General features: G+C 42.5%; 2 protein-coding genes across 5 annotated transcripts in view; one reads left to right on the forward strand and one right to left on the reverse strand.

Annotated features, from left to right (window-relative positions):
• Positions 1-27,402, forward strand: part of ANAPC15 (anaphase promoting complex subunit 15) — an 89,533-nt gene that overhangs the window by 508 nt on the left and 61,623 nt on the right. The window contains exon 2 of the mRNA XM_084894369.1: positions 24,602-24,767. The gene's annotated coding sequence lies outside the window, so the exon portion shown is untranslated. The remainder of the gene's footprint in view (positions 1-24,601; positions 24,768-27,402) is intronic.
• FOLR2 (folate receptor beta) lies at positions 1,359-9,331 on the reverse strand. Of its 4 annotated transcripts, none has more exons than XM_084893657.1 (5): positions 9,229-9,331; positions 4,555-4,719; positions 2,216-2,404; positions 1,972-2,107; positions 1,359-1,838 (listed from the first exon to the last, which is right to left on the reverse strand). In XM_084893657.1, the coding sequence occupies exons 2-5, from the start codon at positions 4,705-4,707 to the stop codon at positions 1,552-1,554; spliced, it is 765 nt and encodes a 254-aa protein (XP_084749783.1). In that variant the 5' UTR covers positions 4,708-4,719; positions 9,229-9,331; the 3' UTR covers positions 1,359-1,551. The 4 variants fall into 4 exon arrangements, with proteins under 4 accessions (XP_084749783.1, XP_084749784.1, XP_084749786.1 ...); XM_084893658.1 differs by having other exon boundaries at positions 9,180-9,330; XM_084893660.1 differs by having other exon boundaries at positions 1,363-1,838; positions 4,555-4,731; positions 9,180-9,296.

Raw genomic sequence — 27,402 nt, forward strand, 5'->3', positions numbered from 1 at the left:
TTGATCACCCACCTGCCTGGTGTTGTCAGACAGGCATTGGTGCCTCTCTAGGGATAACTGCAGTCTGAGTTTGGAGACCCAGGAGGAAGGGGGAAGTGAGAGCCCCAGAACTCAACCAAGGCCCAGTTTCTGGGGACGGTGCAAAGACAGAACCACCACCCAGGGCAGGCATTTTTACCATTGCCAGACGGGGACAAAGGTAAGAGTTCCCATCCCTCTTCCACCCATACCTCCAGCACATAGCCTGACTGTTTTCTCCCCAGGAACCGCCCAGATTGCCTTCCTCCTACACTCTCTTTCCACTGTGAGGTTCCCAAGCCCCAACTCTCTTCAGTCCACATCAACTGTGAATTTTTTTTCACCTCTGGACCCCCAATCCCTAGCTTTCTCATTGCAGACCTGAGCACAGAGACAGACAAGGCCTGAGTGAAAGGGGATATTTATAGACCAATATAAATAATGAAATCCTGGACCTGACTCTTACTTGGGGCTACAAGAGCAACAGGAACCCTGAGAACTATTAATGTGCAGACACTGGGCTCACATTCTTCCTAGGCAGCAGCTCCTTTATATTTCACAGCCCCGAGGGAAGGAAGGATTATATATATATATTCCCCATTTTAATGAGGAAAAAGACTGAGAGCAGTCAAGCAACTGTTTCCTTTCACAGAGTGAGTAGCTGAGCTTATGTTGGAACCCAGTTTTCATTTCTCTAATCTGAAGGAATCCAAACACTGCCCTAGCTGGTTTGGCTCAGTGGATAGTGGACAGAAGGGTCCCAGGTTCAATTCCAGTTAAGGGCACTTCCCCGGTTGCCAGCTCAGTCCCCAGTAGGGGGTGTGCAGGAGCTGCCCCCTGGTGGTCCGTGTGCTCCTACAGGATAAGTGCTGTAGGAGCACACTTAATGATTCTATTAATGTTTCTTTCTCTACCTCTCCCTTCCTCTCTGAAGTCTCTCTCTCTATATATATTAAAAGGCTAATATACAAATCAAATGAATGCAGAACAACTGGTTGCTATGATGCACACTGACCACCAGGGGGCAGACTCTCAATGCAGGAGCTGCCCCCTGGTGGTCAGTGTGCTCCTACAGGATAAGAGCTGTTCAGCCCTGAGCCTGGTGCAAGGTTGGGGAGTGCAGTGGCAGCCTCTCCCACAGCCTCCACAGCAGTCAGTCATGCCCTGAGGACTCCCAGACTGCTAGAGGGCACAGGTGCACAGGCCGGTCTGAAAGACCCCCACCCCCACCCCAGTGCACAAATTTTGTACACCAGGCCTCTAGTGTGTGTGGTGTGTATGAAGGAATCCAAAAACTATGGAATCTCTCCACTATGCACCCACAAAGTCACAACAAAAATAATTTATCAGACACAAATATGTCTATTTATTAGAACTGGCTACCAGAGGAAACCCAAGCCCCACATAAGGAACTGGTTGACAGAGGGATGGGTAATGCATGGAGGCAAGCTTAGGGCTTCATTTGTGGACCTGTGCTGAGGTGTGAGCCAAAACTGAGCTTGGGCCCAGAAGCTGGGGACAGACAGAGGGGACTCAGTCAAGGAGCCAGAGTTGCAGCATCAGAGCCAGGCTGAGCAGGAGAGGCCCAATCCCATGGAGCATGGCCCTAGAAGTCATGGCCAAGGCATAGAACCTCGCCACCTCTTCATTGGGGTTGCCCTGGGCCGGCTCAAACCACATCTGGATGCAGCGGCCACTCCCTCGGCTGTACTGGCTGACCTGGTAGCAGTGACTCCAGAGGCCCTCACACAGGGCTGCAGGAGTGGGGAAGTAGGACTCGAATGTGCGACAGACGGCCCCAGCTGGACACTTGTTAGATCCTGCAGGGGGAGAGAGGACAGACACAGACATCAGCCCTGCTTACCTGAGAGAGATTCAGGCAGTGCCAAATCCTCAAACCCCCTTTGCCCAAACCCCACCTCCATCTCCCCACCTAGCCCACCCAGCCCTTACCTGAGGTCCAGTTCCAGCCCTTGTGCCAGTCACTCTTGCAGGTGTAGGAGGTGCGGCAGGCTTCCCACCAGCTCTCGCAGTCCTGTTTGCACAGGGGCACGTTCAGGAAACGCTCTCTGCGCCAGCTCTGGTTCACCTGAGCAGAGGTAAAATGAGAAGGTTCCTCAGCCAGGCCTGTTGGCAGCCACAGCTTTGACTGGGGTGGAGTGGGGTGGGGTGGGGGGTGGTGAGGGAGACCCAGTACCTCCTGGATCCAGGGCCCCAGGTTGGGGGAGCACTCATAGAGACAGGTGTCCTGGATGAAGTGGCGCTTGCAGGCGGGCTCCATCTTGCCACAGTGGTCCCAGTTGAAGTTGTACAGGAGGGAGTTGTCCTTGTGCAGCTCCTGGCTGGTGCTGGCAGAGCAGCAGGCATTCTTCCTCCAGGGAGTGCACTGGGCGGGGAGGACACAGCACTCAGCACCCCCTGCCACCTCCAGCCTCTCCCCATTTGGTCCTTGCTCTCCAGCCCCAGGTAGATTGTTCTAGAAACGCTCACTGTGAGGACCTCTCTGCCCTTGGCCTTCAGGAACTCCCATCTTGAGGGACATTCAAAGTGCAACAGTGTGATTAGGGGGTTGTGGGAGCCTGGGAGAAACCCAGTCTTGGGAGAACAAAAAACTATCATTTATACAGGCCTTAACACTTTATAAAAAGTTCTTAAATTTATTCATTAAATTTGTATTACTGAGTAGCTACTCTGTGCCAGCCACTGTTGTAGACTGAGGATAGCGGACAAGAAAACAGACAGAAATACGTGTTCATGGATCTTACATTCTGATCAGGGGAGCCAGACAGTAAGACACTAAAAGGGAAAAAAATGTGATATGGAAGGTTATGATCAATTATATAGGGATGTTTACAGCAGGGAATGAGTATGTGAAGAATGGGTGATAGTTGGAATTTAAAATAAGGTGGTTTGAAAAGCCTCGTTGCTAGGTGACAATTTCAGTAAAGAAGGAAAGAACCCTGACCAGGTAACTAAATTAGTTAGAGCATCACCCTGATATGCCAAGTTTGTGGGTTTGAACCCAGTCAGGGCACATATAAGAATCAACTAATGAATGCATATATAAGTGAAAAAAAACAGATGTTGCTTTTTCACTTCCTGTGTCTCTCCTTTCTCTCTGTAACATCAATAAATTTTTTAAAAGGGGGAGGGGAGAAAGTAAGCAATACAGTAATCTATTGTTGAATAACCATATTCTTGGCAAGTATTAAGACCTGTGTCCCCTCCGAGGATAGGACGGTATCCGACACACAGAAACATTTGCTTAACAAAGTAAGTGAGAAACATATTTATAACTTCCTCATCTAAACTGTATTACATCTTCCACATGAAAACACCTTAGTTTACCCGGTTTTCCAGGACAACACAAACCATGAAACGGAAGGTTGCACTATATGCTTTGTATTACTGAACTTTATCACTATTGTAGAAAAAATTGTCTCCTCAATGGCAACATTGCTAGGATATCAGACAGCATTTAAGTTGCTAATAGAGTACACCTGTATAAATCTTCATTTGAAGCTGCCCCATGCATGTGCTGTTTCACAAGCAATTCTAATGTAGCCATAGCAGAGAATTGACATATGAAATATAATTTGTTTGTTTGTTTGTTTTTAATATATTTTTTGATTTTTTACAGAGAGGAAGAGAGAGAGATAGAGAGTCAGAAACATCGATGAGAGAGAATCATCGATCAGCTGCCTCTTGCACACCCCCTACTGGGGATGTACCCACAACCAAGGTACATGCCCCTGACCGGAATTGAACCTGGAACCCTTCAGTCCGCAGGCCGACACTCTATCCACTGAGCCAAACCGGTCTCGGCTGTTTGGTTGGTTTTTTATAAATTGCTTCCTTTTTGCTTCTCCTTTGCGTTATAGGTAATTATGATGACATTTTTGAATTAATAGATTCTAGTAGCTTTGAACTTCACTCCAGGATAGACAAGAGAGGTAAAACAATATTTTTCCTAAAAAGGAAGTATGGAAGCTAAAAGGGTTACAACCAAGTGGCATAATTTTTGATAGACTGTGTGAGAGTACTGCACCTCTGCCCCTGTTCGCATTCATAAGAGGCTTCTCCTTTGCCCCTGGCACTCCGTGGGACTGGCACGTAGTCAAAATAGGAAAACCACCCTCCCCCAAACCCCTGGAGTGACCACACGTGGGCTAGTCATGTCCAGGTCCTGTGTGTGTCCACAGGCTCCTCTGGGCCTCAGTTTCTTCACTTGTGTCATGGGGAAAATGTCATCTGCCTCCCTCAGAGGACCACCGGAAAAATGAGGTCATGGACAGAAAGCACATGACACCTGGTAGGTAGGTCCTCAGTAAGTGATCATTGCATGTGATTGCTGACATGGTATCCTGTTCTGAGGAGGCCGCCCAGAATCAGCTAAACCGCTCCCCGACCTTTATCTTCTCAGCAATGATCAGAACCTGGGCTGTCTGGCCCCTCCCCTCTTCCCGCACCACCCTAAGGTCCTCTTCCCTGTCAGAACCAGTGCCCTCCCCAACCGCAGCCACACTGCAGCCACACCTGGCCATGCAGCTTGTCCTCAGGGCCTGGCTTTGTCTTGTGGTGTTTGGCGTCCATGCAGACGTTGAGCAGGTCTGTCCTGTCTCTGGCGCTGCACATGGAGGCTGACAGCCAGGCCAGCAGCAGCAGAAGAGGCATCCGTTTCCAGGCCATGACTTTCTGTCCCTGCAGAGGAAGCTGTGGTGAGGGAGAGCGAGGCCTGAGGGGAGAAAGCCCCTGCCGGGTGCTCCCTTCACCCCCTCCTCAGTCTCTCCATCTCCACAGTGAAGGCTGGGGCGAGACCCTGTTCCTTCAGTGCTGGGTCCTGGGGCTGCCTGAGACTGAGATAGATGAGGCTGGCAAAGGGGGCTCCCTCGCCTCATTCTTGGAGGGTTCAGAAGGGGATCTGGGGTTAGTAAGGAGACTCAAGGACAGTACCCAACTTGGAGAATAATGCTTGCACCCACACGTTCTCTCTGGATTTTACCTTTAAAAAAGTACTTAAATGGCCGAAACCGGTTTGGCTCAGTGGATAGAGCATCAGCCTGTGGACTGAAAGGTCCCGGGTTCGATTCTGGTCAATGGCACGTACCTTGGTTGCGGGCACATCCCCAGTGGGGGGTGTGCAAGAGGCAGCTGGTCGATGTTTCTCTCTCATCGACATTTCTAACTCTCTATCCCTCTCAATTCCTCTCTGTGTAAAATCAATAAAATATATATATATATATATATATATATATATATATATATATATATATATTTTTTTTTTTTTTTAAAAAGCTGTGAAAAAAATAAAAATAAGTACTTAAATGGTTTTGTCTATACTTCCTAAAAAGAACCAGGGACCCACAGCACCTTATGCTGTGTTCAGCAAGTGCCCTGCCATTAGACCCTGGATCACCTGGGTTCCCATGGCAGCTTAGGAACCCTGTTTGCCTGGCGAAGGCAGTGGCCCAGTTCTGCTGAGTTCACATCAGCCTGAGAATCAAAGGATGTAAACAGGACTGTGTTTGGTTTAATGATACAGAAATGGGAATGGTGTTTTTTTATATTTAAAAAAAGAAAGGTTTTAGAGAAAACAAAGATAGCGGCATAAATAAACACCTACACTGCTGCCTCACACAACAATTTTAAAACTGCAACTGGAAGACAGAGCGGACATCGTCCAGAACCACCAGAAAGCTGGCTGAGTGGAAATTCTACAACTGGAAGGAAGGAGAAAAGGACACTGAGACCCAGAGTTGCTGTGGAGGACAGAGGTGCAGAGACCCTCATGTCTGGAAAGGGCAGGCTGCTGAGTACACAGCTGGCTTACGTGCGGCACTCGGACAGGGCAGACAGCAAGGGTGCAGCTAGCTGTCTCATTTGGGAGGGAAACAAAACCTCCCAACTGCACTGAAATCCAGTTCGGGGTGAGACTTTTGGGTACCCAGACTCATTCAGGGAGAAACTGAGCTATCTGGCAGCGGGCAAAACTCAAGCTCAGCCTTCTCTCAGAGGTGCGTGCAGCCATTGCCTTGGGACACTGAGACACAGGGGCCTCACAGGGCATAGCTGATGGGAAACCAGGGCTGTCTGCTCCACCCTGAAACTCCGCCCTATCCAAGCTGAGCACAGAAGCTCTCCCAGCAGAGACACAGCTGATCCTCACAGTCAACTGGCCTGCGTCAACTCCCCACAGTGATACTAACAATAATCTACGCTTAACTACAAGACTGCACACACAGCCCACAAAGGGGCACACCAAGAGTGTCCACCTCAAGTAATGGGACGCTGAGCCCTGCTAGGACACCTAGCACACAAAGCCACTCCATCAACTCAGGGAAGCAGCCAAAATGCAGAGACAAAGAAACATCAGAAATGAAGGAAATGGAGGAAAGTAAACGACTGGATGTCGAGTTTAAAACCATGGTTATAAGGTTTTTCAAGAATTTCCCAGAAAAGGCCGATAATTTTTTTAAATATATATTTTATTGATTTTTTACAGAGAGGAAGGGAGAGGGATAGAGAGTTTGAAACATTGATGAGAAAGAAACATCGATCAGCTACCTCCTGCACACCCCCCACTGGGGATGTGCCTGCAACCAAGGTACATGCCCTTGACTGGAATCAAATCTGGGACCCTTGAGTCCTCAGGCCAGTGCTTTATCCACTGAGCCAAACCAGTTTCAGCAAGGCCGATAAATTTAATGAGACCCTCAAGGATATGAAAAAGGATCAACTAGAAATTAAGCATACACTGACTGAAATAAAAAATATTATAGCTGAAACCAGTTTTCTCAGTGGATAAAGCATTGGTCTGCAGACTGAAAGGTCCCAGGTTCAATTCCGATCAAGGGCATATAATTTGGTTGCGGGCACATCCCTGGTAGGGGATGTTTCTCTCTCATTGATGTTTTTAGTTCTCTATCCCTCTCCCTTTCTCTCTGTGGAAAATCAATAAGATATATTTTAAAAATAAAATATTATAAAGAGACATAAAAGACAGACTAGAGGATTGAAAGAACCAAGTCAAAGATTTGGAATACAAAGAAGCAAAAAGATTCAACTAGAAAAGCAAAAAGAAAATGGAATCCAAAAAGTTGAAGATAGTGTAAGAAGCTCTGGGACAACTTCAGCATACCAACATCAGAATTATGGGGATGCCAGAAGAAGAGAGAGAGCAAGATACTGAAAACATATTTGAAGAAATAGTGACAGAAAACTTCCCCCATCTGGTGAAAGAAATAGACTTACAAGTCCAGGAAGCACACAGAACTCCAAACAAAAGGAACCAAAGAGACCACACCAAGACACATCATAATTAAAATGCCAAGAGCAAAAGACAAAGAGAGAATATTAAAAGCAGCAAGTGGGCATGTGCCCTAACCAGAATCATTCAACCCCCTCTTGGTGCATGGGATGATGCCCAACCAACTGGGCCACACCAGCCAGGGCAAGAGTGGTGGCTTTCAAACAGTTAATTACCTACAAGGGAGCACCCATACTATCGTCAGCTGATTTCTCAACAGAAACTATGCAGGCCAGATGGGAATGGCGAGAAATATTCAAAGTGATGAATAGCAAGAAACTACAACCAAGATTACTCTACCCAGCAAAGCTATCATTCAGAATTGAAGGTCAAATAAAGTGCTTCACATATAAGAAAAAGCTAAAGGAGTTCATCACTGCCAAACCAGAATTATATGAAATGCTGAAAGGTATTCTTTAAGAAGAGGAAGAAGAAAAAAAAGGTAAAGATAAAAATTATGAACAACAAATACATATCTATCAACAAGTGAATCTAAAAACCAAGGGAATAAAAAATTTAATGAACAGTATTAACTGGTGAATATAATAGAATCAGTAGCATAGAAAGGGAGTGGACTGACAGTTCTTGGGGGAAAAGGGCAGTGGGGGGTGCGGGAAGAGACTGGACAAAAAGCGTATACCTATGGATGAGGACAGTGGGGGGGAGGTAAGGGCAGAGGGTGGGTTAGGAACCTGGTGGAAGGGAGTTATGGAGGGAAAAAAGGAACAATTGTAATAAACTGAACAATAAAGACTTATTAAATTAAAAAAATATATAGGACCTTCTGCTGGAAAAAAAAAAAAAAGTTTTGTTCTGACTGGTTTGGCTCAGTGGATGGAGCATTGGCCTGTGGACTGTAGGGTCCCAGGTTTGATCCAGGTCAAAGGCATGTGCCTTGATTGCAGGAACATCCCCGGTAGAGGGTGTGCAGGAGGCTGCTGGTGGATGTTTCTCTCTCATCAATGTTTCTAACTCTATCCTTCTCCCTTCCTCTCTGTAAAAAAAATCAATAAAATATATGTTTAAAAAATAAAAATAAATAATAAAAAAAAGTTTTTATTGATCGTTAGAAAGAGGAAGGGTTGGGGAGAGAGAGAAACATCAATCTGCTGCCTCCTGCACAATCCCTACTGGGGATCCATCCCACAACCCGGGCATGTGCCCTGACCAGAATCATTCAGCCCCCTCTTGGTGCATGGGATGATGCCCAACCAACTGAGCCACACCAGCCAGGGCAAGAGTGGTGGCTTTCAAACACATTTGCTCCCTCAGACTTCTTCCTTCCCTATTTCCTAAAAGCCTTTCCTCCCTCCACCCCATTGTCACTCTGGCCCCTCAGCTCTCTCATGCTCCAGATCGCCACCTGACTCCTCAGAGAACAAATGCAGAGACCCTTGGACTGACCAGAGGACAACATAAAGTCTCCCATGCTAGAGGAGCCTGCCCGACAGGCACTGAGGGGCATGGGTGGCGCCTGGAAAAAGTAACAGCCCCTGTCTGTCCATGACTGCCCATCACCCCCACCACCACCACCACCACCCTTTACAGATCCGTTTCCTTGGGCTTAGTCGCTGAAGCACTAAGAGTTGATAATGAAGACCCATTCCTCTCCCTCGCCATCCCTCATGCAGTTGATCACCAAGCCGTGGCAAGCGTCCCTCCAAAAACCTTTGCAGAATTCCCTTCCCTGGCTCTGTTTGGGGTCAGTTCCCTCCTCCAATATCTTCCCCTTCAAGTCATCTTTCCCACAGGAGCCAGGGGGATCTTTCTAAAGAAAGACATGCCCTTCCCCTACCCACAGACCCACCAAGTCCCCCAGTGCCCCTGTCACCCTTCCCTCCTGAGGGCTTCTTGCCTGAGCCTCGTTTGCTGCTGGGAGCACACACTGCTGTGTCTGGACTGACCTCTCTCAGGGCTGGCCACAGCTCCAGGACCCTCGATTCCCCAGTGATCTCTGTCCTCAGGGCAGGATGACTGCAATAGCTCTGAATGTGCTTATGCAGAATGTACCCTGAGGTTAGCAATGTCTACGTCTACTTCCGTTCCAGACCTCACAGTATTCCAAGTCCTTAGTCTGTCAAGTTAGCCAATTTTATGTGATTTCAGCTCTTTAGTTGTTAATTTCCTCATTCTAGGATCCACACATTCAACATTCATGATAATAGCAGTGTTTTCCAAACTTTTGACATATGTGTACTCCTTCTATAATTTTCGTAACGCTGAGTACCCCTCGTACTCATGAGAACATAGAATTAGGCGCAGCTAAGCACGGTGCAGTGCATATCCCCAAACTCCGGTGCAACGCGTACCCCCACCAAACTCTTCCCGTACCCCCGGGGGTACACGTACCACACTTGGGGAAACACTGATATAGAGTAACACTCTCCTCCTCAGGGAATCTGATTTTTTGTACCTTTTTGTTAAAAACTTTATGACTATATTGTCAAAGAAGCCAGTTACGAAAGAACATGTTTCCACCTAAAGAGGGTATCTAGAGTAGTCAAATTCATAGAGACAGAAAGTCAAAAGATGGTTGAGAGAGAGAGAGAAAGAGGGAGGGAGGGAGGGAGGGAGGGAGGGAGGGAGAGAGAGAGAGAAAGGAAGGAAGGAAGGAAGGAAGGGAGGGAGGGAGGGAGGGAGGGAGGGAGGGAGGGAGGGAGGAAGGGAGGGAGGGAGAAAGAAAGAAAGAAAGAAAGAAAGAAAGAAAGAAAGAAAGAAAGAAAGAAAGAAAGATGAAGAGCCAAAACCGGTTTGGCTCAATGGATAGAGCGTCAGCTTGGGGACTGAAAGGTTCCAGGTTCGATTCCGGTCAAGGGCATGTACCTTGGTTGCGGGCACATCCCCATTAGGGGGTGTGCAAGAGGCAGCTGATCAATGGCATCTCATCGATGTTTCTAACTCTCTATCTCTCTCCCTTCCTCTCTGTACAAAAATCAATAAAATATATTTAAAAAGAAAGAAAGAAAGCAGGATGCAGAAATAGAACCAAGCTGGGAGCCAGGTGGGATGCCATCCTCTCTGATGGAGAGGCAAGGACTCTGAGCCCAAGCGGTGCATTTATTTTATACCCCCAAATACCTTGAAGTATCACCAAAACTTAGGATCAAAGGAGCTTATTTGCATTCTTGAGTAAGCCCTAGCATTGCTGGTGCTAGAGTGGATTTACATATCAAAGTTACAAATCCTCGACACCTGGACAAAGGTAAAAGCCAGTACTGGTAACACTTTCTGCCTTCTTGGGGAATGTGTATCCAAGATGGGGCTCTGCCAGTCAGCTCAGACTCAGCTGACAACAATTAAAGAAATGCCCATGGACCTTCCCAGGTGTTGTCTATATCTAGGGACACAGAGAAAAGTTGTATCAGATCTGATCAAATATAATATCTCACCAGATAACATTTCTTTAAATATAATTAAGGAATGTTTATAATCTTTTAAAAATATGTTGGAATACATAGTATATAAAATATACAATCTTGGGGGGAAGGGCATGTATGGCAGTGGGGGGGGGGGCAATGGAAAGATATTACACATATAATATCCTAATAAAAAATATACAATCTTCTCCATTTTTAAGTGTACAGTTCTGTTCAGTACATTCATATTGTGAAATCAGTCTCTGGTGATCTCATTTTGTAGCACTGAAACTATTCCTGTTAAGCAACTATTCCTGATTTCCTCCTCCTCCTAATCCTTAGCAACCATCTTTTGACTTTTTTTTTTTTTTTTTTTTTTTTTAAATACTATTGATTTTTTACAGAGAGGAAGAGAGAGGGATAGAGAGCTAGAAACGTTGATGAGAGAGAAACATCGACCAGCTGCCTCTTGCACACCCCTTACCGGGGATGTGCCCGCAACCAATGTACATGCCCTTGACCGGAATCGAACCTGGGACCTTTCAGTCCACAGACCAATGCTCTACCACTGAGCCAAACCGGTTTCGGCTTGACTTTCTGTCTCTATGAATTTGACTACTCTAGATACCCTCTTTAGGTGGAAACATGTTCTTTCATAACTGGCTTCTTTGACTACAATATAGTCATAAAGTTCATCCATTTATCAGAATTTCATTCCTTTTTATAGCTGAATAATATTTCGCTGTATGTATATGCCACATTTTATTTACCGATACTTGGGTTGCTTCCACCTTTTGGTATTGTGAAGGACACTATAAGCATGAGTGTACATATATCTCTACAGGACCCTGCCTTCAGTTCTGTTGGATACATACCCAGAAGTGGAAGAGCTGGATCATATGGTAATTCTATTTTTTACATTTGCGGAACTGGCATACTTTTTTTTTCATAGCAGCTGCAGAATTTTACGTTCCCATCAACAGTGTACAAGAGTTCCAATTTCTTCCCATCCTTGCCTACACTTGTTATTTTGCATTGGATTTTTTTTTCTTCCAAAAAATAGAAGCCATCCTAATAGATGTCAGGTGAAATCTCATTGTAGTTTTGATTTGCATTTCTCTAATGATTAGTGACATTGCACAACTTTTCAAATGTTTATTGGTCATTTGTACATCTTCTCTAGACTTCATTAGCAAGTCCTTTCCCCCTTTTTAAATCAGGTTATATGTGTGGGTTTTTTTTTGTTGAGTTGAAGGATTAGCTCCTTGTTAAATATATGATTTGCAAATCTTTTCTCCTGTAAGTTGCCTTTTCACTCTAATTGTTCACTGATGCACAGAAGTTCTTATTTTTGATGGAATTCAATTTAACTTTTTTGGCTTCTGTTGCCTATGCTTTCGTTCTTCTGTCCAAGAAGTTATTGCCTAATATAATGTCATAAAGCTCTTGCCCTGTGTTTTCTTGAGTTTTAATTGTTTTAACTCTTTGTGATTAGGTCTTTGATTCATTTTGAGTTAAATTTTATAGATAGAGTAAAATAAAGGTCAAATGTTTTTGTTTTTTGTTTTGTTTTGTTTTTTTGCATGTGAATATCCAGGTGTGTCCCAGCATCATATTTGGAAATGCTATTCTTTGAATTGTCATTTATTCCATTGAATTGCTTGATACCATTGTCAAAAATCTGGACTTTACTCTGGGGGGTGAGGGCATGTATGGGACTGGAGCAGGGTGGGCAATGGTAAGATATGTATACATATAATACCTTTTTTTAAAAATATATATTTTATTGATTTTTTTACACAGAGAGGAAGGGAGAGGGAAGAGAGTTAGAAACATCAATGAGGGAGAATCATCCATCAGCTGCCTCTTGCACACCCCCCACTGGGGATGTGCCCACAACCAAGGTATATGCCCTTGACCGAAATCGAACCTGGGACCCTTGAGTCTGCAAGCCGACGCTCTATCCACTGAGCCAAACCGGTTTCGGCTACATATAATACCTTAATAATAATAAAAAAAATCTGGACTCTTAAGTTCTATTCCATGGATGTGTACATCTATCCTCATGCTACTACCACTGATTATTGTAGTTTTGTAATAAGTTTTGAAATTGGAAAGTGTGAGTCTTCCAATTTGGTGCTTTCTTAAGATTGTTTGAGCTATCATGGGTCTCTGGCATGTCCATATAGATTTTAGGTTCATATTGTCTATTTCTCAAAAAAAAGTCAGCTGGAATTTTGGTAAGGATTGATTTGAATCTATAGAACAACTTGGGGAGAATTGCCTTTTAACAGGCAATTGATGAATATGGAATGTCTTTGCATTTATTAGCTTTTTAATTTCTTTCAACAACATTGTGTAGTTTTCAGTGTACAAGTTTTTTAGCTTCTTAAATGTATTGCAATGTGTTTTGTTCTTTTTTATACTATTGTGAATGGAATTCTAATATTAAATCCATTGCTGTATTATTTATTGGTAGTGTACAGAAATACAATGTTTTTGTTAATACTCATCTGAGGATATTTTTCCCATTGATTTTAGAGAGAGTGGTGGAATGGAGGGAGAAAAAAAGGGAGGGAGGGAGGGAGGGAGGGAGGGAGGGAGAGAGAGAGAGAGAGAGAGAGAGAGAGAGAGAGACATCGATGTGAAAGAGAAACATTGATCAAATGCCTCCTGGAGGATCCTGACCTTTTGGTGCATAGGATGATGTTCAACCAACTAAAGCCACACTGGCTAGGGCCATAACTAAGCAATTTTTAAATAACCTTTAAAAATTGTGGTAAACTACACATTATGTAAGATGTACCATCCTAACCATTTTTAAGTGTATTGTTAAGTACATTCACATTGTTGTACAACCAGTCTCTGGAACTACTTCACCTTGTAACACTGGAACTGCATTCCCACTAAGCAGCTACCCATTGCCTCCCCACCAGTCCTTGGCAACCACCATTTGGCTTTCTGTCTGTATGGACTTGACTACTTTAGATATCTTCTATAAGTGACATCATACAGTATTTGCCATTTTGTGAGTGGCTTCTTTGACTTAGCATCATAACCTCAAAGTTTATTCATGTTAGAATTTCATTCCTTTTTGTAGCCGAATAGTATTTAATTGTATGTATACAATGTATTTTATTTATCCACTTATTCCTAAATGTGCGCTTGGGTTGCTTCCATCTCTTAGTACTGTGAAGAATGCTGCTATAAGCACCGGTGTATGAATATCTCTACAGGACCCTGCCTGCAGTTCTTTTGGGTGCATACATAGAAGGGGAAGAGCTGGATCATGTGCTAATTCTATTTTTAATATTGAGGAACTGTCAGACTGCAGAATTTTACATTTCCATCAACAGTGTAAACAGTTCCAATTTCTTTTCATCTTCACCAACACTAGTTATTTCCTGTTGAATTGAGGAAGGGGAGGATAGAAACCATCCTAGTATGTAAGGTGAAATCTCATTGTGCTTTTGATTTGCATTTTCCTAATGATGAGTGGCATTGAGCAGATTTTCATATGCTTTTTGGTCATTTGTATATCTTCTTTTAAGCGATGTTGTTTGCCCGTTTTAAAATCAGGTTCTGTGTTTTTTTGTGGTTGAGTAGAAAGATTAGGCTCTTATCAGATAAATGATTTGCAGTATTTTCTCCTGTTCTGAAGGTTGCCTTTTCATTGACGCACATAAATTTTTAAAATATATTTTATTGATTTTTTTTTTTACAGAGAGGAAGGGAGAGGGAAGAGAGTTAGAAACATCAATGAGGGAGAATCATCCATCAGCTGCCTCTTGCACACCCCCCACTGGGGATGTGCCCACAACCAAGGTATTATACATGCCCTTTGCCGGAATCGAACCTGGGACCCTTGAGTCTGCAGGCCGATGCTCTATCCACTGAGCCAAACCGGTTTAGGCTACATATAATACCTTAATAAAAAAAAAAATCTGGACTCTAAGTTCTATTCCATGGATGTGTACATCTATCCTCATGCTACTACCACTGATTATTGTAGTTTTGTAATAAGTTTTGAAATTGGAAAGTGTGAGTCCTCCAATTTGGTGCTTTCTTAAGATTGTTTGAGCTATCATGGGTCTCTGGCATGTCCATATAGATTTTAGGTTCATATTGTCTATTTCTCAAAAAAAGTCAGCTGGAATTTTGGTAAGGATTGATTTGAATCTATAGAGCAACTTGGGGAAAATTGCCTTTTAACAAACATGTCTTCTGATTGATGAATATGGAATGTCTTTGCATTTATTAGCTTTTTAATTTCTTTCAACAACATTGTGTAGTTTTCAGTGTACAAGTTTTTTAGCTTCTTAAATGTATTGCAATGTGTTTTGTTCTTTTTTATACTATTGTGAATGGAATTCTATTGTAATATTAAATCCATTGCTGTATTATTTATTGGTAGTGTACAGAAATACAATGTTTTTGTTAATACTCATCTGAGGATATTTTTCCCATTGATTTTAGAGAGAGTGGTGGAATGGAGAGAGAAAAAAAGGGAGGGAGAGAGGGAGAGAGAGAGAGAGAGAGAGAGAGAGAGAGAGAGAGAGGTATGTGAGAGAGACACATCAATTGATGATTGCCTCACGCAAGTGCTCTGACCAGGGGCCTCAGATCTAACCTGCGACCCAGGTACTGTTCCTTTGACAGAGAATTGATCCTGAAACCCTTTGGTGCATGCCGACTAGGGTCAATTTATTTATTTATTTTTATTTTTAAAATACATTTTTTTATTGATTTCAGAGAGGAAAGGAGAGAGCGAGCTAGAAATATCAGGAGAGAGAGAGAGAGAGAGAGAGAGAGAGAGAGAGAGAGAGCTAGATATATCAATGATGAGAGAGAATCATTGATCGGCTGCCTCCTGCACACCCCACACTGGGGATTGAGCTGCAACCTAGGCAGCCGAGACCTCCTGGTTGACGCTTGACCTCTGAACCATGGGCCTATTTATTTTTATATATAGATATGGTGCTTATAAATTTGCTGAATTCACCTATTAGTAATACAATGTTTTGTAGTTTCCTTAGGATTTTTTATATACAATGTCATACCATCTGTGAATAGAAATAGTTTTATTTTGTGTTTGCAATCTGAATGACTTTTATTTTTCTTAAAATATATTTTTATTGATTTCAGAGAGGAAGGGAGAGAGAGAGAGAGAAACATCAATGATGACAAAGAATCATTGTTTGGCTGCCTCCTGCAAGCCCCCCGACTGGGGATCAAGCCCACAACCCAGGGAATGTGCCCTTGACGGGAACTGAACTTGGTACCCTTCAGTCTGTAGGCCAACACTCTATCCACTGAGCCAAACCAACTAGGGCTATTTCTTTTTCTGCACTAATAGCTCTAGAAACTTCAGTAAAATGTTGAGTAAACATGATGAGAGTAAAAAACAAAATAAAAATAAAATACCATGAGAGTGGCTATTCATGTCTTATTCCTCATCTTAGAGGGAAAGCCTTTTGTCAATAGTGTGATGTTAACAGCGGGTTTTTCATAGATATTTTTTATAAGGTTGGAAAATTTTCCTTTTCTTCCAAACTAATTTTTTGTTTTGTTGGTGTGTTTTTGTTTTTATTTTGTTTTGTTTATCATGAAAAGACTTTATGTGTGTTTTTTTTGTTTGTTTTTTTACACTGTACTAGGATAGAATGAACCACCTCAGTAGCTTCTGAGACTAAACCATTTCTATCACCACAAGTACTTTAGCAAAGGACTTTATGTTTTGTCTAATGATATTTCTGCATCAATTGAGATTATCATGTGGATTTTGCCCTTCATTCTAGTCATGTGGTATTTTATTAAATCAACTGTCTTTTTTTTTTTTTTTTTAAATAAATTTTTATTGTTCATATTATTACAAATGTTCCTTTTTCCCCCCCTCACCATTGCTCTCCTCCACCAGGTTTCCACCCCACCCTCTGCCCTTTCCCCACTCCCCATTGTCCTCATCCATAGGTGCACAGTTTATGTTCAGTCTCTTCCCACGCCCCCCCTCTCCCCTTTTCCCCAAGAATCATCAGTTCACTCCCCTTCCATACCTCTGATTCTATTATATTCAACAGTTACTATTGTTCATCAGATTTTTTTTTTAATTTCCTTGGTTTTTAGATTCACTTGTTGATAGTTACATATTTGTTGTTCATAATTTTTATCTTTGTTTACTTTCTCTTCTGAAAGAACCCCCTTCAGCAATTCATATAATTCTGGTTTGGTGGTGATGAACTCCTTTAGCTTTTTTTTATTAGTGAAGCTCTTTATCTGACCTTCGATTCTGAGTGATAGCTTTGCTGGATAGATTATCTTCGGCTGTAGGTTCTTACTATTCATCACCTTGAATATTTCTTGCCATTCCCTTCTGGCCTGCATGGTTTCTGTTGAGAAGTCAGCTGACAATCGTATAGGTGCTCCTTTATATGTAACCACCTTCTTTGCTCTTGCTTCTTTTAATATTCTCTCTTTGTCTTTTGCTCTTGGAATTTTAATTATGAGGTTTCTTGGTGTGGTCCTCTTTGGATTCCTTTTGTTTGGAGTTCTGTGCGCTTCCTGGACTTGTAAGTCTAATTCTTTCACCAGGTGGGGGAAGTTTTCTGTCACTATATCTTTCAGTATGTTTTCGATATCTTGCTCTCTCTCATCTTCTGGGACCCCCATAATTCTGATGTTGGTTCGCTTGAAGTTGTCCCAGAGGTTTCTTACATTATTTTCAATTTTCTGGATTCTCTTGCCTTCTAGCTTCTGTGGAGGAGTGTCTTCTGGCTCTTTATGTTCCAAATCTTTGACTTGATTCTTGCGATCTTCCCTTTTGTTTTTAGGACTCTGTAAAATATGTTTTATTTCAGACAATGTATTCTTTATTTCTTGTTGTTCCCTTATCATTTCTTGATGATCTCTTTTCATATCCTCATAGGTCTTATCCATCTTTTCTAGGAAATTCTTGAAAAACCTTATAAGCGTAGATTTGAACTCTATATCCAGACGCTTTTTGTCCTCCATTTCTTTTGTTTGTGATTTATTTTGTTGTCGCATTTCGCAGTTACAGATGGGACGGGGTTTCAGGGTGGAGCCTGCAGCTTTGGCTTCCGTCAGCCCCACCCTATGCGGGTCCTTCAGTGCTCGCTGCCGGCGCCTCTGAGAGATAGGTGCCCTCGATTTTCGCCTGCTGCCAAACAGTCTATGTGCTCTCCCCCAATGAGCCCGGTATTGGGGTTCAGTTCAGTTTGAAGTGGACTTGGAGGTGGCCTTCAGAGCAGTCTGGAGCCCCAGTCTCCTTCCGGCCAGGGCAATCCCGCGGCACAGCGGACCGTCCCTTCTTTGCGCGCAGTGTGCGCGCCGCCGGGACCTCCTTTCGCCGCGGCTTCCCCGGGATCCCGCCTTACAGCCCGGCTCCCTATGGATGAGCCTTGGTCTCCAGGGTCTGGGGAACTGGGGTTCAGAGCAGTCGGGGGCCTAGCACAGTTGGAGTTTTATCTCCTTTCCGCTAGGGAACGCCCGCCAGGCACTCCGTCTCCCCCTCCTCTCTGGCTCCTTCCTCTCCGCGCGCGCCACGTACCTTGGGCTTTTCCAGCTCCTCCGCGCCTCCTTCTGGTTTTGTCCTTGCTTCTCGCTGTAGAATTTCCAGTCAGTCAACCTTCCTGTAGTTCTGGGCAATGTCCGTTTTATATTTTAGTTGTATTTTATTGAAATTGTTGTGTGCGGCAGCGGCTAGGTCTTCACCTGGGCGCAGCCATCTTGGATCCTCTCTCAACTGTCTTTTGGATGTTAAACCAACTTGCATTCCTGAAGTTAACCCTACTTGGTTATGGTGTATAATATCTTTGACATGTTGCCAAATTCAGTTTGCTACCCTGTTTCCCCGAAAATAAGACATCCTCTGAAAATAAGACCTACTTACAGGTTTCCTTCTGAGTGAAATATAAGGCATCCCCCCTGAAAATAAGTCCCCCCCCCCCCCCAGGCTAAACATGAAAGATTTGGTCCACTGATTCTGAAAGAAATGGAGTCACAAGAAATTCACCAGGAAATTCAGGAATTGGATTGTTATGATGATGTTCCAGAAGATGATGACATGATTGTCATTGAATAAATGAGTAAATTCTTTTTTTAAAAAAAAAATATATATATTTTATTGATTTTTTACAGAGAGGAAGGGAGAGAGATAGAGAGCCAGAAACGTCAACCAGCTGCCTCCTGCACACCCCCTACCGGGGATGTGCCCGCAACCAATGAACATGCCCCTGACCGGAATCGAACCCTTCAGTCCACAGACCGACACTCTACCACTGAGCCAAACCGGTTTCGGCAATGAGTAAATTCTTGATACTGTAGGATTCACAGTTTGTCTGGTTTGTGTTGACAACTACCGTACTACTGTACCGTATACAGGTAATAAATTTCCTTTATTTTCATTTAACAATAAATGTGTACCGTATTCTTCTTCATGGAAAAATGAGACATCCCCTGAAAATAAGACCTAGTGCATCTTTGGGAGCAAAAATTAATATAAGACACTGTCTTATTTTTGGGGAAACAGGGTAGTATTTTGTAGAGGAGACTTATGACTTTATTTAAAAGGGATATTGGGGTGTAACTTTCTTTTCTTTGATATGGGTCTGCTTTTGGGCTCTTCATTCTGTTTATTTGTTTATTCTTTGCCAACACCCACTGTTTTGATGACTAAGTCTTGAAGTCAGGTAATATCAATTCCCCAACTTTGTTTTTTCTCTTTCAATATTGTGTTGGCTATTCTGAGTCTTTTGTTTCTCTATATAAACTGTAGAATCAGTTTGTTAATATCTACAAAATAACTTAGTGGAATTTTGATTAGATTACTTGAATCTGTAGATCAAGTTGGGAATAACTGGCATCATGACAATATTGAATCTTCTTATCAATGAACATGAACTATCTATTTAGTCCTTGTATTTTGTTAATCAGAGTTTTTTAGTTTTCTTTATATAGATCTTATACATTTTTGGTTAGGTATATACCTAAATTTTTCATTTTTCTGGATGCTAATATAAATAATAATGTTTTTAGTGTTTTTTTATTTCAAATTCCACTTGTTTGATGCTAATATATGGAAAGGCAATTTACTTTTTTAAAAATATATTTTTATTAATTTCAGAGAGGAAGGAAGAGGGAGAGAGAGATAGAAACATCAATGATGAGAGAGAATCATTTATTGGCTGCCTTCTGCACACTCCACACTGGAGATGTGCCTGCAACAAAGGTACATGCCCCTGTCTGGAATCAAACCTGGGACCCTTCATTTCCCAGGCCAATGCTCTATCCACTGAGACAAACAAATTAGGGCCTATCTGTATATTGTTTATGTCCTTTCCTTATTTTATTTCATTATCTGGAACTTCTATTATGATGTTGAAGGGGAGTGGGAGAGGGAAAATCCTTTCCTTGTACCTGATCTTAGTGGGAAATCTCCCAGTTTCTTACATTAATTATTATTAGGATTTTTAAAATATCAAGTTGAAGTTCTAGTAAATTTTTTAAAAATATATTTTATTGATTTTTTACAGAGAGAAAGGAAGAGGGACAGAGAGTCAGAAACATCGATGAGAGAGAAACATCGATCAGCCGCCTACTGCACACCCCCCACTGGGGATGTGCCCGCAACCAAGGTACATGCCCTTGGCCGTAATCAAACCCAGGACCCTTTAGTCCGCAGGCCGACGCTCTATCCTCTGAGCCAAACTGGTTTCGGCTCTAGTAAATTTTTAAGTTTAATTATTATACTTCAGATTTTCTATTTGATTAAAAATAATAATAATTTATGCCCAAACCGGTTTGGCTCAATGGTCTGCAGACTGAAGGGTCCCGGGTTCAATTCCAATCAAGGGCACGTACCTTGGTTGCGGGCACATCCCCAGTAGGGGGTGTGTAGGAGGCAGCTGATGGATGTTTCTCTCTCATCGATGTTACTATCTCTCTCCCTTCCTCTCTGTAAAAAAAATCAATAAAATATATTTAAAATTTTTTAAAAAATAAAAATTAAAAAATAATTTATATCTTGTCCTGCCTAGTGTTTCTCAGTGATTAGAGTGTAGGCCCACACACCAAAGGGTCATGGGTTCAATTCCGGATCAAGGGAATGTACCTGGGTTGCACTTTCATTCCCCTCCCCTGGTGGCAGGTGGGGCACGTGTGGGAAGCAACCAATCAATGTGTCTTTCTCACATTGTCTATGTTTCTCTCTATCTCTCTCTCTCCCTCCCTCTCTTTCACTCTCTTAAATGCAATAGAAAAAAATGTCCTCAGGATAGGATTAACAACAAAAATTTATATCTCTTTATTGATATTCTCCTTTGGATTAGACATCATTTTTACATTTTTCCCTGACTCCGTTAGACATAGTTCGTTTTTATTTTATTTTATTTTTTTTTATTATTTTTTTAATATATTTTATTGATTTTTTTACAGAGAGGAAGTGAGAGAGATAGAGAGTTAGAAACATCGATGAGAGAGAGTCATCGATCAGCTGCCTCTTGCACATCCCCCACTGGGGATATGCCTGCAACCAAGGTACATGCCCTTGACCGGAATCGAACCCGGGACCCTTCAGTCCCCAAGCCGATGCTCTATCCATTGAGCCAAACCGGTTTCGGCTACATAGTTTGTTTTTATAATAGATGATTTAAAAACTAATAAGTTCAGCCGAAGCCGGCTTGGCTCAGTGGTAGAGCATTGGTCTGCGGACTGAAAGGTCCCGGGTTCAATTCCGGTCAAGGGCATGTACATTGGTTGCGGGCACATCCTCAGTGGGGGGTGTGCAGGAGGCAGCTGGTCGATGTTTCTCTCTCATTAACGTTTCTAGCTCTCTATCCTTCTCCCTTCCTCTCTGTAAAAAATCAATAAAAAAATATATTTATAAAAAAACAAAAACAAAAAAAAGACTAATAAGTTCAACGTAAGGGACAATATCTGTTGACTGCTTTTTATTCTCCTTCTATAGGCCACACTCTCCCATTTCTTTGCGTGTTTTATCTTGTTGGGAAACAGAGTAAAAACTGGTCATTTTAAATGACATTCTATGGCATCTTTGGAAATTAGATACTCCCAAGGCTTATGTTTGTTCCTGTCTATTTGTTGATTGACATTCAAGGAGTAAATCTGCAAAGCCTGTTTTCTTTGTCATGTGTGGTCACTGCCATTTCTGCCATTTAGCTTAGCGGTCAGCTAATGAGTGGACAGAGAGTTCCTTAAATGTCTTCCCCTCTTTGCCAACGGATTCTGTGTGTTGGTTCAGGCAAGCCTTCAAAGCTCTGAAAGTTTACTCTCCCTTGTCCCTCATTTCCTGCTTCACCCAGGCCTCGAGGTTATTAGAAATGAGAGATGGGGCCTTTTCATGTGTTTCCTGGGTTTACATACAGTTTTGCAAACACATGTGGATTTCTAGACCCCCGGGTATGTCAGAGCTTTTCAAAGCCTTCTATCTCCGTGTCCTTCCTAATATTTCTCCTACGTTTTTTGGCCGCTTCTGGTTTGTCTCTGTTGGTTTCCCTGCCTCAGGGAGTTTGTCTCTGTTGGTTTCCCTGCCTCTAAGTTTGCTGATGAATTTTTTGGACCAACACGCAGGGATGGAGCTTCTCACTGTGAGAGCTCCGAGTCAGTCAAATAAGACGAGCTCTGCGAATGGGGCTCTTACCAGGAGCTGCCAGACGAACCAGCGACATTTCTCCAGGGACAGGGCTCTGGGAGGAATTCCGCGCCCACTCTGTCCCCTCTGTGGCTCCCAGGCTTCTGTTTCCCGCAGTTACTATAGTTGTAACTGTAGTTATCTGAAAACAGATAGCTGGGTTTGAAGGCTACCAGAGTTTGAGAGAGGAGGATGGGAAAAAAGTAAAAATGCCAAGAGTTTGCTGTTTCCTACTGAGATCCAACCGTTTTTCTTAAATAAGTACTCCTTAGATTTTGAAAGTTTGGGTTAATTTCCAGAGTTCTGGAAAAGCTGAGTTTGACATCTTGCCAGTGTTCTTGCTTTCATGGAGGAGTGGATTTTCAGATGCCCTTCCTCTGCCATTCCAGAAGTGCATCTTCAGGTTACTTTTATTTTAAGAGGCATTAAGCTTTAAATAATGTTGTCCACTCTTACTAAGAGTCTTTGAGAATACATTCTGCACTTACCATGAAGAAATAAGTTAATTTTTGTTTCCTGTACTTTCCCCTGCAGCAGTGTTAAGGTCCTTACCCAACCTGACTGTGAACTTTTACTTCGCAGGAAACACGTTCATTTTTATTTTCTTTTGTGCTGGCTCACTCATGTTGTGCTCTTAGGTCATGAGACAAGACAGTATGTTTCCTCACTTCTAGAGAAGTTAAAATTCTTAACGACAATGTTATAAGTTGAGTTCTCTTATTAATGAGACAGCCAAGACTCAGGCTGTTTCCTGCCAACACTTTCTTCAGTTCTCTTCTCTAAATCAGGCCCTAATTCAGAACAATAAAACTATCAAGGTGTATTTTACACCAAAATCACCCTGGCGTTTCTCAGACAGCTGCTAGAACACACCAAAAACTTGCTCTCTCACAGGAAGGCACTCCAAAGTAAAGTATTCAAGGAGGGATGCTAAAAATAATTAAATATAATTGGTATGCTCCACGTTTTTAAAATTAGCTTATCAATATTATAAGAGCAGCCCTGTTCATAGTGTCTACAATGTGGAGGAAGATGACAGCAAAGAGAGGAGCTCCTCCCTTTGAGATGAGTTTTATACAAGGTAAAGGGTCCTGACCGAATGGTTAGTTATTGTGGACTTTTTCAAATGGGTAAAATCATACTCATGTTCATAGGCAAGGGTTTGCCTGATCACTGTCAGCAAGTTTATTTCCAAGATGATTTGATGCCTTTATTTAAAATCACCTTTTAGACTGGCCAGTGTGGCTCAGTGGTTGAGCATTGACCTATGAACCTGGAGGTCAAGGTTCAATTCCCAGTCAAGGCACATGCCTGGGTTGCAGGCTTAATACCCAGCAGGGAGCATGCAGGAGACAGCTGATCAATTGTTCTCTCTCAATATTGATGTTTCTCTCCCTCTCCCTTCCTCTCAAAAATCAGTAAAAAAAAAAAAAAAGTATATAAAGTAAAATAATAAAATCACCTTTTATTGTTGATAGAATTCTGGGTGCACATCTTACATAATAGATTGTAAGGCACTGGGGACTTCTAAATATGTATCTCCCACAGAGCTCTGGCAAATAGAGGCGATAAATGGAATTATCAAAAATAAGTTAGGTAGCCCAGCTGGTGTGGCTCATTTGTTGAGCATTGACCTATGAACCAGGAGGTCAAAGTTTGATTCTCAGTTAGGGTTGTGGGCTTACTCCCCAGTAGGGGGCGTGTAGGAGGCAGCTGATCAGTGATTCTCAGCATTGATGTTCCTATCTCTTTCTCCCTCTCCCTTTATCTCTGAAATCAATAAAAATATACGTTTAAAACTAAGTTGGGTAAAGTGGTTGAGAAAACTAACTCTCCTTGTCTACTTCTCCTTACTCAGGGTCTGTGATATGTTCTCTTGAAAGTAGCCATCGCCGAAACCGGCTCAGTGGTTAGATCGTCAGCCTGTGGACTGAAAGGTCACGGGTTCGGTTCCGGTCAATGGCATGTACCTTGGTTGTGGGCACATCCCCAGTGGGGAGTGTGCAGGAGGCAGCTGATCGATGTTTCTAATTCTCTCTCCCTCTCCCCTCCTCTCTGTAAAAAAATCAATAAAATATTTTTTAAAAAAGAAAGAAAGAAAGAAAATAGCCATCAACTGAGACTTCATGAATCTCTTCCTCAGGAGGTTCCTGCTCTGTTCTGCTCTTCATTCTGCTGTTGGAAATGAACACATTGATCAGATCATCTGGTCCTTTTAACAAGTGGTTTCTGTTCTCTCCTTTTGTTTCCCTGCAGATCCTGCCATGATTGACTGATGGGAAAATAGACTCATGGATCTGACACCACCACCATAAACCAACACTTGAATAATTCAACCTATCAGAGGCCTGGTTCTTGTCCAGAAAAATTCCAGCCCCAAAGCAAAAGATTTCTCTGAAGGGAAGCACTCACCCACAAACAGGTAAGAAGAAATAATTTTTAGAGAAATAGTGAAGTTGACAAAGGATATGATTGTGCTTATTGTGTCGGTATTTTTGGTAATGTGCTTCATGTTCTTTTTTAAATTAGTCATATGATGCAGCTCTTTTTTTTCTCCTGGCTCTGATCGCTAACCCTCAATTTAGAAGACCACACTTGTGCCAACTGGAGTAAACACTTCCTCTAAAAAATTCTTTTGGTCAGTGGGCTACATTTTTAAATGTCTCAACTGGTATTGTCGCCTTCATCTACACCAAGAACAGACTCCCTCCTTGATTGCTGTATCGATCCAATGCCTCAAATTTCATAATCAAATAGAAATTGCCTCAGCCCTAGCCAGGTGGCTCAGTTGGTTGAAATGCGGTCCCCTGCACAAAAGATTGCAGGTTAGATTCTGGTCAGGGCACATACCTAGGTTGCGGGTTCAATCCTGGTCAGGGAACATATGGGAGGCAACTGATGTTTCGCTCACATCAATGTTTCTCTCTCTCTCTCTCTCCACTCCTCTCTCTAAAATCAATAAACATAAACTCAGGTGAGAATTTTAAAATATTGTCTCAGATAATAGATTGTATGGAGCCAGGTGATAAATTCCTTAGAATACAGCCCTCATGGGTGCAACCCATAGAAATCAGAATCATACAAAATTCCCTATATGCTACCATGCAAGAGAGAATACCCTATAGGCAATCATTCACTTATTCATCCTTTTGACATATCATACAATAAAATTTACTTAAAGTTTACAATGATTTTGCCAAATGGTACAACCTTACTGTAAAAGAGTTTTATTGTTTTTTAATTTATAATTTTTATTTAATTTATTGGGGTGACACTGGTTAACAACATTATACAGGTTTCAGGTGCATAATTCCACAACACATCATCTGTACACTGTATTGTGTTCACCATTCCAAGTCAATTCTCCTTCCATCACCTTATACCTTCCTCTACCTCCCCTCCCCCCATAATATTAAGAACATTTCATTCCTTCTCATACACATTTATAGTTAATTCCTGTTTCCAAATCCAGACCCAGGCAGTCACTAATCTACTTCTATCTATATTTTTGCCTTTTCTGTAATTTTTCATACAAATGGGCTTTAACTTGGCATAATGTTTTTAAAGTTCATCCATGACATAGCATGTATCAATAGTGCATTAACTTTTCTTGATAAAAAAGTATTCCATTCTATAGATACAACACATTTTGTCTATCCATTCACCAGTTGATGGACAATTAGGTTGTTTCCAATTTTGGACTTTTATGAATATGCTGTTATTAACATTCAAATGTAAGTTTTTGTGTGATATGTATTCTCATTTCTCTTGTTTTGTTGGGCTATAAGATTTAACTTTTGAAAAACTCCCACTGTTTTCCAAAGAGTAGAACCATTTACATTCCCATCAGCAATGTATGAGGGTTCCAATTTCTCCACATCCTTACCAACATTTGTTATTGGCAGTCTTATCATAGTCAGTCTAATGGGATGAAATGGTGCATTATTATGGTTTTAATTTCCATTTCCAAAAGATGTTGAGCATCTTTTCATGTACTTGTTAGCCACTCATGTACTTTCTTTGATGAAATGTCCATTTATTTCTTTTGCCCGTTATTTCACGGGCCTGTTTGTTTTTATTATTGAACTAGAGGCCTGGTACACTGGTGGGGTCCCTAGGCCTGGCCAGCGATCAGGGCTGATTGGGGCTAGGCCTTCAGGGCCAGGCCAGAGAGGAAACTACAGGTCCCATGCTGGGCGTGGAAGGAATGCCAGACACCTACACTACCATTGTCCGCAGCCTGCCACTGCATGGTTCCCTCCTTCCCCCCTCCTTTCCTTGCCACCAATGCAGCCACTGTGGTAGGCAGGCAGCAAGCTGATCTGGGCCTGCTGGCCAGGGGGAAGGACAGAACATGGGAGGTTGGATGCCTGCCCTGAAGAGGGAGCCAGCCCTTGGCCCTCCTGGGAAAGGCACTGACCCAGCCCATTCCCTGACAGAGCCCAGCCAGCTGCGGGAGGTTGGCTATGACAGAGCACTGAACGCCAGGTGGCAGTTCCTGTATTGAGTGTCTGCACCCTAGTGGTCAGTGTGTGTCATAGCTACCAGTCGTTCCAGTCACTTAGGCTTTTATATATATAGATTGTTGCCATTCTTTGCATAGTATGGATACAAATCTTTTTTCTTTTTTTTTAATATATTTTATTGATTTTTTACAGAGAGGAAGAGAGAGGGATAGAGAGTTAGAAACATCGATGAGAGAGAATCATCAATCAGCTGCCTCTTGCACACCCCCTACTAGGGATGTGCCTGCAACCAAGGTACATGCCCTTGACCAGAATCGAACCTGGGACCTTTCAGTCCGCAGGCTGACGCTTTATCCGCTCTATCCACTGAGCCAAACTGGTTTTGGCATGGATACAAATCTTTTATCAGACTTGTGTTTGGCAAATATTTCCTCCAATCTGTTGTCTTTTAAATTACTCAGTCAATACCCATGAATGGCTAAGGCCATATATTTTTATAAATGATTCACAATCAGCACAGTACACCTTTGATAAGGCATGTTGGATTGAGGTGATTCTAATCTTAAATTTCAGTAATTTTAATCTATAACA

Source organism: Pipistrellus hanaki (assembly GCF_964339955.1).
Source record: "Pipistrellus hanaki genome assembly, chromosome: 9".
Taxonomy (NCBI): domain Eukaryota; kingdom Metazoa; phylum Chordata; class Mammalia; order Chiroptera; family Vespertilionidae; genus Pipistrellus; species Pipistrellus hanaki.